The 17,655-nt window shown below is 42.3% G+C and overlaps 1 protein-coding gene across 2 annotated transcripts in view; it reads left to right on the top strand.

Annotated features, from left to right (window-relative positions):
- Nucleotides 1–17,655, top strand: part of LOC139750714 (Golgi to ER traffic protein 4 homolog) — a 259,236-nt gene that overhangs the window by 214,616 nt on the left and 26,965 nt on the right. The window contains exon 8 of one of the 2 annotated variants that reach the window (XM_071665388.1): nucleotides 13,073–13,198. In XM_071665388.1, coding sequence (XP_071521489.1) covers nucleotides 13,073–13,191 — 119 coding nt within the window. In that variant the 3' untranslated portion in view covers nucleotides 13,192–13,198. Of the gene's footprint in view, nucleotides 1–13,072; nucleotides 16,218–17,655 lie in introns of those variants that run through there. The other variant, XM_071665387.1, reaches the window with a different exon arrangement.

The following is a 17,655-nucleotide window of genomic DNA, read 5'->3' as shown; positions in this document are numbered from 1 at the left end:
TTCAACCTCTGGCTATGGAAAAAGGAAAATGCTTAATTTATTTACACAAATATATATATATATATATATATATATATATATATATATATATATATATATATATATATATTTTTTTTTTTCTTTTTTTATACTTTGTCGCTGTCTCCCGCGTTTGCGAGGTAGCGCAAGGAAACAGACGAAAGAAATGGCCCAACCCCCCCCCATACACATGTATATACATACGTCCACACACGCAAATATACATACCTACACAGCTTCCCATGGTTTACCCCAGACGCTTCACATGCCTTGATTCAATCCACTGACAGCACGTCAACCCCGGTATACCACATCGCTCCAATTCACTCTATTCCTTGCCCTCCTTTCACCCTCCTGCATGTTCAGGCCCCGATCACACAAAATCTTTTTCACTCCATCTTTCCACCTCCAATTTGGTCTCCCGTCTTCTCCTCGTTCCCTCCACCTCCGACACATATATCCTCTTGGTCAATCTTTCCTCACTCATTCTCTCCATGTGCCCATACCACTTCAAAACACCCTCTTCTGCTCTCTCAACCACGCTCTTTTTATTTCCACACATCTCTCTTACCCTTACGTTACTCACTCGATCAAACCACCTCACACCACGCATTGTCCTCAAACATCTCATTTCCAGCACATCCATCCTCCTGCGCACAACTCTATCCATAGCCCACGCCTCGCAACCATACAACATTGTTGGAACCACTATTCCTTCAAACATACCCATTTTTGCTTTCCGAGATAATGTTCTCGACTTCCACACATTCTTCAAGGCCCCCAGAATTTTTGCCCCCTCCCCCACCCTATGATCCACTTCCGCTTCCATGGTTCCATCCGCTTCCAGATCCACTCCCAGATATCTAAAACACTTCACTTCCTCCAGTTTTTCTCCATTCAAACTCACCTCCCAATTGACTTGACCCTCAACCCTACTGTACCTAATAACCTTGCTCTTATTCACATTTACTCTTAACTTTCTTCTTCCACACACTTTACCAAACTCAGTCACCAGCTTCTGCAGTTTCTCACATGAATCAGCCACCAGCGCTGTATCATCAGCGAACAACAACTGACTCACTTCCCAAGCTCTCTCATCCCCAACAGACTTCATACTTGCCCCTCTTTCCAAAACTCTTGCATTTACCTCCCTAACAACCCCATCCATAAACAAATTAAACAACCATGGAGACATCACACACCCCTGCCGCAAACCTACATTCACTGAGAACCAATCACTTTCCTCTCTTCCTACACGTACACATGCCTTACATCCTCGATAAAAAACTTTTCACTGCTTCTAACAACTTTCCTCCCACACCATATATTCTTAATACCTTCCACAGAGCATCTCTATCAACTCTATCATATGCCTTCTCCAGATCCATAAATGCTACATACAAATCCATTTGCTTTTCTAAGTATTTCTCACATAGGGGAGAAAGAATAATTCCCACGTATTCCCTGCGTGTCGTAGAAGGCGACTAAAAGGGGAGGGAGTGGGTGGCTGGAAATCCTCCCCTTTATTGTTTTTTTTTAATTTTCCAAAAGAAGGAACAGAGAAGGGGGTCAGGTGAGGATATTCCCTCTAAGGCCCAGTTCTCTGTTCTTAACGCTACCTCGCTAACGCGGGAAATGGCAAATAGTATGAAAAAAAAAAATATATATTGTACAAAGGCAAAGGGGATAAGAGTGAGTGCTCAAATTTCAGAGGTATAAGTTTGTTGAGTATTCCTGGTAAATTGTATGGGAGGGTATTGATTGAGAGGGTGAAGGCATGTACAGAGCATCAGATTGGGGAAGAGCAGTGTGGTTTCAGAAGTGCTAGAGGATGTGTGGATCAGGTGTTTGCTTTGAAGAATGTATGTGAGAAATACTTAGAAAAGCAAATGGATTTGTATGTAGCATCTATGGATCTGGAGAAGGCATATGATAGAGTTGATAGAGATGCTCTGTGGAAGGAATTAAGAATATATGGTGTGGGAGGCAAGTTGTTAGAAGCAGTGAACAGTTTTTATCGAGGATGTAAGGCATATGTACGTGTAGGAAGAGAGGAAAGTGATTGGTTCTCAGTGAATGTAGGTTTGCGGCAGGGGTGTGTGATGTCTCCATGGTTGTTTGATTTGTTTATGGATGGGTTGATAGGGAGGTGAATGCAAGAGTTTTGGAAAGAGGGGCAAGTATGAAGTCTGTTGTGGATGAGAGAGCTTGGGAAGTGAGTCAGTTGTTGTTCGCTGATGATACAGCGCTGGTGGCTGATTCATGTGAGAAACTACAGAAGCTGGTGACTGAGTTTGGTAAAGTGTGTGAAAGAAGAAAGTTGAGAGTAAATGTGAATAAGAGTAAGGTTATTAAGTACATTAGGGTTAAGGGTCAAGTCAATTGGGAGGTAAGTTTGAATGGAGAAAAACTGGAGGAAGTAAAGTGTTTTAGATATCTGGGAGTGGATCTGGCAGCGGATGGAACCATGGAAGCGGAAGTTGACGTGCTGTCAGTGGATTGAATCAGGGCATGTGAAGCGTCTGGGGTAAACCATGGAAAGCTGTGTAGGTATGTATATTTGCGTGTGTGGACGTGTATGTATATACATGTGTATGGGGGTGGGTTGGGCCATTTCTTTCGTCTGTTTCCTTGCGCTACCTCGCAAACGCGTGAGACAGCGACAAAGAAAAAAAATGTATATATATATACGTTGAGATGTATAGGTGTGTATATTTGTGTGTGTGGACGTGTATGTATATACGTGTATGTGGGTGGGTTGGGCCATTTTGTGTCTGTTTCCTTGCACTGCCTCGCTAACACGGGAGACAGTGACAAAGCAAAATGAATGAATGAAATAATAAATGAATGACTCATGGTGAGGTGCCTGAAGATTGGCGGAATGCTTGCACAGTGCCATTATACAAAGACAAAGGGGATAGAAGTGTGTACTCAAATTACAGAGGTATAAGTTTGTTGAGTATTCCTGGGAAATTATATGGGAGGGTATTGATTGAGAGGATGAAGGCATGTACAGAGCATCAGATTGGGGAAGAGCCGTGTGGTTTCAGAAGTGGTAGAGGATGTGTGGATCAGGTGTTTGCTTTGAAGAATGTATGTGAGAAATACTTAGAAAAACAAATGGATTTGTATGTAGCATTTATGGATTTGGAGAAGGCATATGATAGAGTTGATAGAGATGGTCTGTGGAAGGTATTAAGAATATATGGTGTGGGAGGCAAAAGAGTTGATAGAGATGCTCTGTGGAAGGTATTAAGAATACATGGTGTGGAAGGCAAGTTGTTAGAAGCAGTGAAAAGTTTTTATCGAGGATGTAAGGCATGTGTACGTGTAGGAAGAGAGGAAAGTGATTGGTTCTCAGTGAATGTAGGTTTGCAGCTGAGGGTGTGTGATGTCTCCATGTTTGTTTAATTTGTTTATGGATGGTGTTGTTAGGGAGGTGAATGCAAGAGTTTTGGAAAGGGGCAAGTATGCAGTCTGTTGTGGATGAGAGAGCTTGGAAAGTGAGTCAGTTGTTGTTTGCTGATGATACAGCGCTGGTGGCTGATTCGTGTGAGAAACTGCAGAAGCTGGTGACTGAGTTTGGTAAAGTGTGTGAAAGAAGAAAGTTGAGAGTAAATGTGAATAAGAGTAAGGTTATTAAGTACATTAGGGTTAAGGGACAAGTCAGTTGGGAGGTAAGTTTGAATGGAGAAAAACTGGAGGAAGTGAAGTGTTTTAGATATCTGGGAGTGGATTTGGCTGCGGATGGAACCATGGAAGTGAATCATAGGGTGGGGAGGGAGCGAAAGTTCTGGGAGCATTGAAGAATGTGTGGAAGTCGAGAACATTATCTCGGAAAGCAAAAATGGGTATGTTTGAAGGAATAGTGGTTCCAACAATGTTATGTGGTTGCGAGGCGTGTGCTATGGATATAGTTGTGCAGAGGAGGGTGGATGTGTTGGAAATGAGATGTTTGAGGACAATATGTGGTGTGAGGTGGTTTGACCGAGTAGGTAATAAGAGGGTAAGAGAGATGTATGGTAATAAAAAGAGTGTGGTTGAGAGAGCAGAAGAGGGTGTTTTGAAATGATTTGGTCACATGGAGAGAATGAGTGAGGAAAGATTGACCAAGAGGATATATGTGTCAGAGGTGGAGAGAATGAGGAGAAATGGGAGACCAAATTGGAAGTGGAAAGATTGAGTGAAAAAGATTTTGAGTGATCAGGGCCTGAACATGCAGGATGGTAAAAGGCGTGCAAGGAATAGAGTGAATTGGAACGATGTGGTATACCGGGGTCGTTGTGCTGTCAGTGGATTGAACCAGAGCATGTGAAGCGTCTGAGGTAAACCCTGGAAAGTTCTGTGGGGCCTGGATGTGGAAAGTGAGCTGTGGTTTCGGTGCATTACACATGGGAGCTAGAGACTGAGTATGAACGAATGTGGCCTTTCTTGTCTTTTCCTAGCGCTACCTCGCACACATGAGGGGGGAGGGGGTTGGTATGTCATGTGTGGTGCTTTGTCGCTGTCTCCCGCATTAGCGAGGTAGTGCAAGGAAACAGACAAAAGAATGGCCCAACCCACCCACATACACATGTATGTACATACACATCCACACACGCAAATGTACATACCTAAACACCCCAATGTACACATATATATACACACACAGACATAAAAATATATACACATGTACACAATTCATACTGTCTGCCTTTATATATCTGGATCTGGCAGCGGATGGAACCATGGAAGCGGAAGTGGATCATAGGGTGGGGGAGGGGGCGAAAATTCTGGGGGCCTTGAAGAATGTGTGGAAGGCGAGAACATTATCTCGGAAAGCAAAAATGGGTATGTTTGAAGGAATAATGGTTCCAACAATGTTGTATGGTTGTGAGGCGTGGGCTATGGATAGAGTTGTGTGCAGGAGGATGGATGTGCTGGAAATGAGATGTTTGAGGACAATGTGTGGTGTGAGGTGGTTTGATCGAGTGAGTAACGTAAGGGTAAGAGAGATGTGTGGAAATAAAAAGAGCGTGGTTGAGAGAGCAGAAGAGGGTGTTTTGAAGTGGTTTGGGCACATGGAGAGAATGAGTGAGGAAAGATTGACCAAGAGGATATATGTGTCAGAGGTGGAGGGAACGAGGAGAAGAGGGAGACCAAATTGGAGGTGGAAAGATGGAGTGAAAAAGATTTTGTGTGATCGGGGCCTGAACATGCACGAGGGTGAAAGGAGGGCAAGGAATAGAGTGAATTGGAGCGATGTGGTATACCGGGTTTGACGTGTTGTCAGTGGATTGAATCAAGGCATGTGAAGCGTCTGGGGTAAACCATGGAAAGCTGTGTAGGTATGTATATTTGCGTGTGTGGACGTATGTATATACATGTGTATGGCGGGGGGGGTTGGGCCATTTCTTTCGTCTGTTTCCTTGCGCTACCTCGCAAACGCGGGAGACAGCGACAGTTTTTTTTTTTTTTTTTTTATAATATATAATATATAATATATATATATAAGTATAATATATATATATATATATATATATATATATATATATATATATATATATATTTATTCATTTATTTTGCATTGTCGCTGTCTCCCGCGTTTGCGAGGTAGCGCAAGGAAACAGACTAAAGAAATGGCCCAACCCACCCCCATACACATGTATGTACATACATATATATATTTTATCATACTTTGTCACTGTCTCCCATGTTACCGAGGTAGCGCAAGGAAACAGACGAAGGAATGGCCCAACCCACCCATATGCGCATGTATATTCATAAGTGCTCATACACGCACATATACATACCTATATATTTCAACATATAAATATATATACATACTCTGACATATACATATATACGCATGTACGTATCCATACTTGTTGCCTTCATCCATTCCCATCACCACCCTGCCACATATGAAATGGCACCCTCTTCCCCCACATGCGCAAGGTAGTACCAGGAAAAGACAACAAAGGGCACATTCGTTCACACTCAGTCTCTAGCTGTCATGTGTAATGCACCGAAACCATAGCTTCCTTTCCACATCCAGGCCTCACAAATCTTTCCATGGTTTACCCCAGATGCTTCCCATGCCCTGGTTCAATCCATTGACAGCATGTCTACCACGGTATACCACATCATTCCAATTCATTCTATCCCTTGTACGCCTTTCACCCTCCTGTATGTTCAGGCCCCAATTGCTCAAAATCTTTTTCACAGCATCCCTACACCTAAAATTTGGTGTCCCACTTCTTGTTCCCTCCACTTCTGACACAAACATCCTCTTTGTCAATCTTTCCTCACTCATCTTCTCCACGTGACCAAACCATTTCAATACACCCTCTTCTGCTCTCTCAACCACACTCTTTTTACCACCACACATCTCTCTTACCCTTTCATTACTTACTCGATCAAACCACCTCACACCACATATTGTCCTCAAACATCTCATTTCCAACACATCCACCCTCCTCCGCACAACCTTATCCATAACTCACGCCTCGCGACCATATAACATTGTTGGAACCAGTATTCCTTCAAACATACCATTTTTGCTCTCCAAGATATCATTCTCGCCTTCCACATATTCTTCAACGCTCCCAGAACCTCCCCCTCCCCCTCCCCCTCCCCCACTCTGAGTGTGAATGAATGTGGCCTTTGGTGTCTTTTCCTAGTGCTACCTCGCGCATGCAGAGTGGGAAGGGGGTGCCGTTGCATGTGTGGCGGGGTAGCGACGGGAAGGGATGAAGGCAGCAAATATGGATATGTACATGTGTATATATGTATATGTGTGTGTAAGTATACGTTGAAATGTATAGGTATGTATAAGTGCATGTGTGGGCGCTTTTGTATATACATGTGTATGTGGGTGGGTTGGGTCATTCTTTCATCTGTTTCCTTGCGCTACCTCACTAACACGGGAGACAGCGACAAACTCAGTCCCCAACCTCCACAGTTTCTCACCCAAATCAGCCACCAGCACTGTATCATCAGCGAACACCATCTTACTGACTTCCTAAGCCCTCTCATCCAAAATCGACTGCATATTCGCCTCTCTCTCCAAAAGTCTGGTATTTACCTCCTTGACAACCCCATCCATACACAAATTAAATAACCATGGAGACATCACGCATTCTCTGCCATAGACTGACATTCACTGAGAACCAATCACTTGCCTCTCTTCCTACTCATACACATGCCTTACATCCTTGATAAAAACTTTTCACGGCGTCTAGCAACGTACCTCCCACACCATATACTCTTATATGTTTGTATGTCTGTATGTATGAGTGGATGGGCCATTCTTTGTCTGTTTCCTGGCACTACCTCACTGATGCAGGAAACAGCGATTAAGTATAATATGATTATAGATAGTTTTACTCATGGCCATAGGGACTATAGGGAATGTATTGTTGATTGGTAGAGTGGATGAAACATAATACTTTGAGGTGCTATGGGTGTGTGGAAAGAATGCATGAAGATGAGTATACAAGAATGATAGTACATTTAAAGGGGCAGGTGTAAGAGGAAATCCACCTGTGACATGGGGAAATAGAGTGGAATAGTACTGAAGGGAGAGAAATTGTGGAAAATCCATGGAATGCTGTATGTGAGGGAGGCATATAAGGACAGGGACAACTGGAGAGACTTTTGCCATGGCCATCCCCTTGATGGAAGTTCCTGGAGGGAATGGGCATCTTGGTAGATGGATTGGTGTATGTGAGGGAGGCATGATAGGACAGGGATAAGTGGAGACTCTTTTGATATGTTCACCCCTTTGATTAGAGTTACCTGAGGGAACAGGTATTAGATATATAGATAGGTAAGTAGATTGTTTTACACATGTTTAAAACTGCTGTTATTTTTGCCATTGCTTTAACCTTGGGTTCGTCTGTCCTCACACCTGAGGATATTTTATATTCTGTGAGGGAACTTTCTTTTTAGTTTGTCCTTTCAAACCTGATGCTTTTCTCCAGGCAACACTGTTGTAGGGCTTAGAGTTTTAGTAAGTGGTCACATATTACTTGCTCCTTAGTTGTACCACAACCAACAACCAGTGTCATCAGTATTACCGATCACTCCTCATAAATCTTCCTGGGTCACTGTCAGTGTCTGCTGGAAGATAATGCTGCTTTCCTTCAGATGAAATGTTGGATGAGCTTTTTGGTATATACAGATGGCATGTTTATTGTTGTTAGCTTGTTGAACTTGCCATCTGCTATGTTAGCCTGAAGTGCCTGCTGTACATCCAACTTATAAAAATACTTTTCCCTAATAGAGACTCGGTAAAACATAATCATGTGTTTGATCCTATGTTTAGTAGTTATGGGTCACTGGAGATTCTGAGCTTGCCATTATCCCTCAGGACAAAAGCTATTTGACTGATGTTGGACATAGACCCACTTATGGGAAAGAGAGAACTTTTCTCTTGCACATCTAGTTGTTTAACCTGATTAGTAGGTGAGAAAGGTAATTAGTGACATTGTAATAATCAGGAAAGAACATTAATGTTGACTTGTAGTTCCACTTTCCCAGTATTGCCAAGTTTATGGGTTTTAGAAATTTTACAGTCTGTGCTTTGATGGCATCATTGTTATTGGATGTTAAATCCTTCTATGCTGTTTTGATTCGTAGAATTCACATGAGATAATACACTGTAATTGTAAATGTTACCTTAACCCTCACATCAGTATTGAAGTTTGTGACTTCTTGCATGGTATCTCTTAGTGGTGAGAGCTTTGATGAATTCCATGTGAAGTTTATCAAAAGTGGGTCTTACATGGTCTTTCTTGCATTCCTGACAATTGTTTTTGATATTTGGGCCAGTGGCAAAATCTTATCAGACATTTGTATTAATCTCTGTCAACATTACTCTCATCCTTTGTTTCTGGTGTTAACCATAACTGTCTGTATGGTACCTAGTCCAGAACTCTGTTAATATCATGTAGTTTCAAGCTTGAATCTAAGTGGTTTCTTTGTTCAATGGGGCATGCAGTTTCTCTGCACACTAGCTTTAAGCATTATGGCAACACATGGAAAATGGAGTGGCAGTTTTTGGAAACTTGTGCGCCAATTTGGTGGAAGTCTTAAATGCATGGGCATTTGAATTTTGGACATTTTTGGAATATTAATGTTTAGCCTTAAGACCCTTTATATGTATAATGGAAGTTATTTTTAGTGGGTCATAATAATTAGACAGGAATACAAAGAACAGTATGAATTATTTTATCAGTTATGCATTATATATAATGTAGAGTGGGTGTAAGGAAATGAGGCAGTTGTTTCATCCCTTCCTTTGTGGTGCAGTGGTTAGCATTCCTCTCTGTAGCACATCCACCCAGGGTCGAGTGCATAGGTTTCAATCCTGGTTGCAGCAGTTGGTCCACAGTCAACCCAGCTGTTCATCCATGCCCAGGGTTTAGTCTGTAAAACTGGTACCTGGCTCAAGGAAGGGTATATATATATACATATGTATGTAGCACTAATGAGGTGGCCTCGATAAGGGCTTCAGTTGCCCTTGTTGTCTCCTCTAACATTTAAGAAAGTTTTTTTTTTTTTTTTTTTTTTTAATACTTTGTCGCTGTCTCCCGCGTTTGCGAGGTAGCGCAAGGAAACAGACGAAAGAAATGGCCCAACCCCCCCCATACACATGTACATACACACGTCCACACACACAAATATACATACCTACACAGCTTTCCATGGTTTACCCCGGACGCTTCACATGCCTTGATTCAATCCACTGACAGCACGTCAACCCCTGTATACCACATCGCTCCAATTCACTCTATTCCTTGCCCTCCTTTCACCCTCCTGCATGTTCAGGCCCCGATCACACAAAATCTTTTTCACTCCATCTTTCCACCTCCAATTTGGTCTCCCTCTTCTCCTCGTTCCCTCCACCTCCGACACATATATCCTCTTGGTCAATCTTTCCTCACTCATTCCCTCCATGTGCCCAAACCATTTTAAAACACCCTCTTCTGCTCTCTCAACCACGCTCTTTTTATTTCCACACATCTCTCTTACCCTTACGTTACTTACTCGATCAAACCACCTCACACCACACATTGTCCTCAAACATCTCATTTCCAGCACATCCATCCTCCTGCGCACCACTCTATCCATAGCCCACGCCTCGCAACCATACAACATTGTTGGAACTACTATTCCTTCAAACATACCCATTTTTGCTTTCCGGGATAATGTTCTCGACTTCCACACATTTTTCAAGGCTCCCAAAATTTTCGCCCCCTCCCCCACCCTATGATCCACTTCCGCTTCCATGGTTCCATCCGCTGACAGATCCACTCCCAGATATCTAAAACACTTCACTTCCTCCAGTTTTTCACCATTCAAACTCACCTCCCAATTGACTTGACCCTCAACCCTACTGTACCTAATAACCTTGCTCTTATTCACATTTACTCTTAACTTTCTTCTTCCACACACTTTACCAAACTCCGTCACCAGCTTCTGCAGTTTCTCACATGAATCCGCCACCAGCGCTGTATCATCAGCGAACAACAACTGACTCACTTCCCAAGCTCTCTCATCCCCAACAGACTTCATACTTGCCCCTCTTTCCAAGACTCTTGCATTTACCTCCCTAACAACCCCATCCATAAACAAATTAAACAACCATGGAGACATCACACACCCCTGCCGCAAACCTACATTCACTGAGAACCAATCACTTTCCTCTCTTCCTACACGTACACATGCCTTACATCCTCGATAAAAACTTTTCACTGCTTCTAACAACTTGCCTCCCACACCATATATTCTTAATACCTTCCACAGAGCATCTCTATCAACTCTATCATATGCCTTCTCCAGATCCATAAATGCTACATACAAATCCATTTGCTTTTCTAAGTATTTCTCACATACATTCTTCAAAGCAAACACCTGATCCACACATCCTCTACCACTTCTGAAACCACACTGCTCTTCCCCAATCTGATGCTCTGTACATGCCTTCACCCTTTCAATCAATACCCTCCCATATAATTTACCAGGAATACTCAACAAACTTATACCTCTGTAATTTGAGCACTCACTCTTATCCCCTTTGCCTTTGTACAATGGCACTATGCACGCATTCCGCCAATCCTCAGGCACCTCACCATGAGTCATACATACATTAAATAACCTTACCGACCAGTCAACAATACAGTCACCCCCTTTTTTAATAAATTCCACTGCAATACCATCCAAACCTGCTGCCTTGCCGGCTTTCATCTTCCGCAAAGCTTTTACTACCTCTTCTCTGTTTACCAAATCATTTTCCCTAACCCTCTCACTTTGCACACCACCTCGACCCAAACACCCTATATCTGCTACTCTGTCATCAGACACATTCAACAAACCTTCAAAATACTCATTCCATCTCCTTCTCACATCACCACTACTTGTTATCACCTCCCCATTTACGCCCTTCACTGAAGTTCCCATTTGCTCCCTTGTCTTACGCACCCTATTTACCTCCTTCCAGAACATCTTTTTATTCTCCCTAAAATTTACTGATAGTCTCTCACCCCAACTCTCATTTGCCCTTTTTTTCACCTCTTGCACCTTTCTCTTGACCTCCTGTCTCTTTCTTTTATACTTCTCCCACTCAATTGCATTTTTTCCCTGCAAAAATCGTCCAAATGCCTCTCTCTTCTCTTTCACTAATACTCTTACTTCTTCATCCCACCACTCACTACCCTTCCTAAACAGCCCACCTCCCACTCTTCTCATGCCACAAGCATCTTTTGCGCAATCCATCACTGATTCCCTAAATACATCCCATTCCTCCCCCACTCCCCTTACTTCCATTGTTCTCACCTTTTTCCATTCTGTACACAGTCTCTCCTGATACTTCTTCACACAGGTCTCCTTCCCAAGCTCACTTACTCTCACCACCTTCTTCACCCCAACATTCACTCTTCTTTTCTGAAAACCCATACTAATCTTCACCTTAGCCTCCACAAGATAATGATCAGACATCCCTCCAGTTGCACCTCTCAGCACATTGACATCCAAAAGTCTCTCTTTCGCACGCCTGTCAATTAACACGTAATCCAATAACGCTCTCTGGCCATCTCTCCTACTTACATAAGTATACTTATGTATATCTCGCTTTTTAAACCAGGTATTCCCAATCATCAGTCCTTTTTCAGCACATAAATCTACAAGCTCTTCACCATTTCCATTTACAACACTGAACACCCCATGCATACCAATTATTCCCTCAACTGCCACACTACTCACCTTTGCATTCAAATCACCCATCACTATAACCCGGTCTCGTGCATCAAAACCGCTAACACACTCATTTAGCTGCTCCCAAAACACTTGCCTCTCATGATCTTTCTTCTCATGCCCAGGTGCATATGCACCAATAATCACCCACCTCTCTCCATCAACTTTCAATTTTACCCATATTAATCGAGAATTTACTTTCTTACATTCTATCACATACTCCCACAACTCCTGTTTCATGAGTATTGCTACTCCTTCCCTTGCTCTTGTCCTCTCACTAACCCCTGACTTCACTCCCCAGACATTTCCAAACCACTCTTCCCCTTTACCCTTGAGCTTCGTTTCACTCAGAGCCAAAACATCCAGGTTCCTTTCCTCAAACATACTACCTATCTCTCCTTTTTTCACATCTTGGTTACATCCACACACATTTAGGCACCCCACTCTGAGTTAGGAAATGGTAAACATATAATTTGAGAAAAATGTATAAGATGTTCTGTAAGAGAGTGTGATACATTTTATAAATTGCATGTTGTTTTGTAGGTATGATGGAGGGTAGTGACGAGAGATATATTTCCCCATTAGGCTGAATACAAACCTGGCAGCCTTGTAGTGTTTTTATAAGCAAGTGGGCTTGCTACATATTGACCATTTGTGTTACCATATGATTTCAAAAGTGGTTTATTCATATCATCTTTATGTGAAAATTATATGTAAAGAAATAATGAAAAATGTTATTTCTATCATCTTACTCATTCAGAAAGCTATGATATATAAAGGTGAGTACTTTACAAAATTGTGTTCTTAATCCTTTCAGGGAATTTGATCCAGGGACTTCTAGGTGGGGGCCTTGGAGATGATGATTCTGAAGATGAAGGAACTATAGGCGGCCCATCATCATCACAACAGTCCATGGCAGCAGAGGAGCTAGACTAATATTGCTGTACAGTAGGATTGTTAAGTGCTTAGCTTTATGATATTGTTGGAGGGACATTACACAGACTCATAACTGTAAAATATATATATATATATATATATATATATATATATATATATATATATATATATATATATACATATATATATATATATATATAAAAGTTTGAATGGAGAAAAACTGGAGGAAGTAAAGTGTTTTAGATATCTGGGAGTGGATCTGGCAGCGGATGGAACCATGGAAGCGGAAGTGGATCATAGGGTGGGGGAGGGGGCGAAAATCCTTGAGCCTTGAAGAATGTGCGGAAGTTGAGAACATTATCTCGGAAAGCAAAAATGGGTATGTTTGAAGGAATAGTGGTTCCAACAATGTTGTATGGTTGCGAGGCTTGGGCTATGGATAGAGTTGTACGCAGGAGGATGGATGTGCTGGAAATGAGATGTTTGAGGACAATGTGTGGTGTGAGGTGGTTTGATCGAGTAAGTAATGTAAGGGTAAGAGAGATGTATGGAAATAAAAAGAGTGTGGTTGAGAGAGCAGAGGAGGGTGTTTTGAAATGGTTTAGGCTCATGGAGAGAATGAGTGAGGAAAGATTGACCAAGAGGATATATGTGTCGGAGGTGGAGGGAACGAGGAGAAGTGGGAGACCAAATTGGAGGTGGAAAGATGGAGTGAAAAAGATTTTGTGTGATCGGGGCCTGAACATGCAGGAGGGTGAAAGGAGGGCAAGGAATAGAGTGAATTGGATCGATGTGTTATACCGGGGTTGACGTGCTGTCAGTGGATTGAATCAGGGCATGTGAAGCGTCTGGGGTAAACCATGGAAAGCTGTGTAGGTATGTATATTTGCATGTGTGGACGTATGTATATACATGTGTATGGGGGTGGGTTGGGCCATTTCTTTCGTCTGTTTCCTTGCACTACCTTGCAAACGCGGGAGACAGCGACAAAGCAAAAAAAAATATATATATATATATATATATATATATATATATATATATATATATATATATATATATATGGTAAATTATATGGGAGGGTATTGATTGAGAGGGTGAAGGCATGTACAGAGCATCAGATTGGGGAAGAGCAGTGTGGTTTCAGAAGTAGTAGAGGATGTGTGGATCAGTTGTTTGCTTTGAAGAATGTATGTGAGAAATACTTAGAAAAGCAAATGGATTTGTATGTTGCATTTATGGATCTGGAGAAGGCATATGATAGAGTTGATGAGATGCTCTGTGGAAGGTATTAAGAATATATGGTGTGGGAGGCAAGTTGTTAGAAGCAGTGAAAAGTTTTTATCGAGGATGTAAGGCATGTGTACGTGTAGGAAGAGAGGAAAGGGATTGGTTCTCAGTGAATGTAGGTTTGCGGCAGGGGTGTGTGATGTCTCCATGGTTGTTTAATTTGTTTATGGATGGGGTTGTTAGGGAGGTGAATGCAAGAGTTTTGGAAAGGGGCAAGTATGCATGCAGTCTGTTGTGGATGAGGGAGCTTGGGAAGTGAGTCAGTTGTTGTTCGCTGATGATACAGCGCTGGTGGCTGATTCATGTGAGAAACTGCAGAAGCTGGTGACTGAGTTTGGTACAGTGTGTGAAAGAAGAAAGTTGAGAGTAAATGTGAATAAGAGTAAGGTTATTAGGTACAGTAGGGTTGAGGGTCAAGTAAATTGGGAGGTAAGTTTGAATGGAGAAAAACTGGAGGAACTGAAGTGTTTTAGATATCTGGGAGTGGATTTGGCAGTGGATGGAACCATGGAAGCGGAAGTGAATCATAGGGTGGGGGAAGGGGTGAAAATTCTGGGAGCCTTGAAGAATGTGTGGAATTCGAGAACATTATCTCGGAAAGCAAAAATGGGTATGTTTGAAGGAATAGTGGTTCCAACAATGTTGTATGGTTGCGAGGCGTGGGCAATGGATAGAGTTGTGCAGAAGAGGGTGGATGTGCTGGAAATGAGATGTTTTAGGACAATATGTTGTGTGAGGTGGCTTGATCGAGTAAGTAATAATAGGGTAAGAGAGATGTATGGTAATAAAAAGAGTGTGGTTGAGAGAGCAGAAGAGGGTGTTTTGAAATGGTTTGGTCACATGGAGAGAATGAGCGAGGAAAGATTGACCAAGAGGATATATGTGTCGGAGGTGGAGGGAACGAGAAGTGGGAGACCAAATTGGAGGTGGAAAGATGGAGTGAAAAGATTTTGAGTGATCGGAGCCTGAACATGCAGGAGGGTGAAAGGTGGGCAAGGAATAGAGTGAATTGGATCGATGTGGTATACGGGGGTTGACGTGCTGTCAGTTGGATTGAATCAGGGCATGTGAAGCGTCTGGGGTAAACCATGGAAAGCTGTGTAGGTATGTATATTTGCGTGTGTGGACGTATGTATATACATGTGTATGGGGATGGGTTGGGCCATTTCTTTCGTCTGTTTCCTTGCGCTACCTCGCAAACGCGGGAGACAGCGACAAAGCAAAAAAAGAATATATATATATATATATATATATATATATATATATATATATATATATATATATATTGGGAGCAGCTAAATGAGTGTGTTAGCGGTTTTGATGCACGAGACCGGGTTATAGTGATGGGTGATTTGAATGCAAAGGTGAGTAATGTGGCAGTTGAGGGAATAATTGGTATGCATGGGGTGTTCAGTGTTGTAAATGGAAATGGTGAAGAGCTTGTAGATTTATGTGCTGAAAAAGGACTGATGATTGGGAATACCTGGTTTAAAAAGCGAGATATACATAAGTATACTTATGTAAGTAGGAGAGATGGCCAGAGAGCATTATTGGATTACGTGTTAATTGACAGGCGTGCGAAAGAGAGACTTTTGGATGTCAATGTGCTGAGAGGTGCAACTGGAGGGATGTCTGATCATTATCTTGTGGAGGCTAAGGTGAAGATTAGTATGGGTTTTCAGAAAAGAAGAGTTAATGTTGGGGTGAAGAAGGTGGTGAGAGTAAGTGAGCTTGGGAAGGAGACCTGTGTGAAGAAGTATCAGGAGAGACTGTGTACAGAATGGAAAAAGGTGAGAACAATGGAAGTAAGGGGAGTGGGGGAGGAATGGGATGTATTTAGGGAATCAGTGATGGATTGCGCAAAAGGTGCTTGTGGCATGAGAAGAGTGGGAGGTGGGCTGTTTAGAAAGGGTAGTGAGTGGTGGGATGAAGAAGTAAGAGTATTAGTGAAAGAGAAGAGAGAGGCATTTGGACGATTTTTGCAGGGAAAAAATGCAATTGAGTGGGAGAAGTATAAAAGAAAGAGACAGGAGGTGAAGAGAAAGGTGCAAGAGGTGAAAAAAAGGGCAAATGAGAGTTGGGGTGAGAGACTATCAGTAAATTTTAGGGAGAATAAAAAGATGTTCTGGAAGGAGGTAAATAGGGTACGTAAGACAAGGGAGCAAATGGGAACTTCAGTGAAGGGCGTAAATGGGGAGGTGATAACAAGTAGTGGTGATGTGAGAAGGAGATGGAATGAGTATTTTGAAGGTTTGTTGAATGTGTCTGATGACAGAGTGGCAGATATAGGGTGTTTGGGTCGAGGTGGTGTGCAAAGTGAGAGGGTTAGGGAAAATGATTTGGTAAACAGAGAAGAGGTAGTAAAAGCTTTGCGGAAGATGAAAGCCGGCAAGGCAGCAGGTTTGGATGGTATTGCAGTGGAATTTATTAAAAAAGGGGGTGACTGTATTGTTGACTGGTTGGTAAGGTTATTTAATGTATGTATGACTCATGCTGAGGTGCCTGAGGATTGGCGGAATGCGTGCATAGTGCCATTGTACAAAGGCAAAGGGGATAAGAGTGAGTGCTCAAATTACAGAGGTATAAGTTTGTTGAGTATTCCTGGTAAATTATATGGGAGGGTATTGATTGAGAGGGTGAAGGCATGTACAGAGCATCAGATTGGGGAAGAGCAGTGTGGTTTCAGAAGTGGTAGAGGATGTGTGGATCAGGTGTTTGCTTTGAAGAATGTATGTGAGAAATACTTAGAAAAGCAAATGGATTTGTATGTAGCATTTATGGATCTGGAGAAGGCATATGATAGAGTTGATAGAGATGCTCTGTGGAAGGTATTAAGAATATATGGTGTGGGAGGCAAGTTGTTAGAAGCAGTGAAAAGTTTTTATCGAGGATGTAAGGCATGTGTACGTGTAGGAAGAGAGGAAAGTGATTGGTTCTCAGTGAATGTAGGTTTGCGGCAGGGGTGTGTGATGTCTCCATGGTTGTTTAATTTGTTTATGGATGGGGTTGTTAGGGAGGTAAATGCAAGAGTCTTGGAAAGAGGGGCAAGTATGAAGTCTGTTGGGGATGAGAGAGCTTGGGAAGTGAGTCAGTTGTTGTTCGCAGATGATACAGCGCTGGTGGCGGATTCATGTGAGAAACTGCAGAAGCTGGTGACGGAGTTTGGTAAAGTGTGTGGAAGAAGAAAGTTAAGAGTAAATGTGAATAAGAGCAAGG

The sequence above is a fragment of the Panulirus ornatus genome, chromosome 10, assembly GCF_036320965.1.
Source record: "Panulirus ornatus isolate Po-2019 chromosome 10, ASM3632096v1, whole genome shotgun sequence".
NCBI classification, from domain to species: domain Eukaryota; kingdom Metazoa; phylum Arthropoda; class Malacostraca; order Decapoda; family Palinuridae; genus Panulirus; species Panulirus ornatus.
Note: the sequence above shows the minus strand (reverse complement) of the source record. Positions and strands in the feature narration are given on the sequence as shown.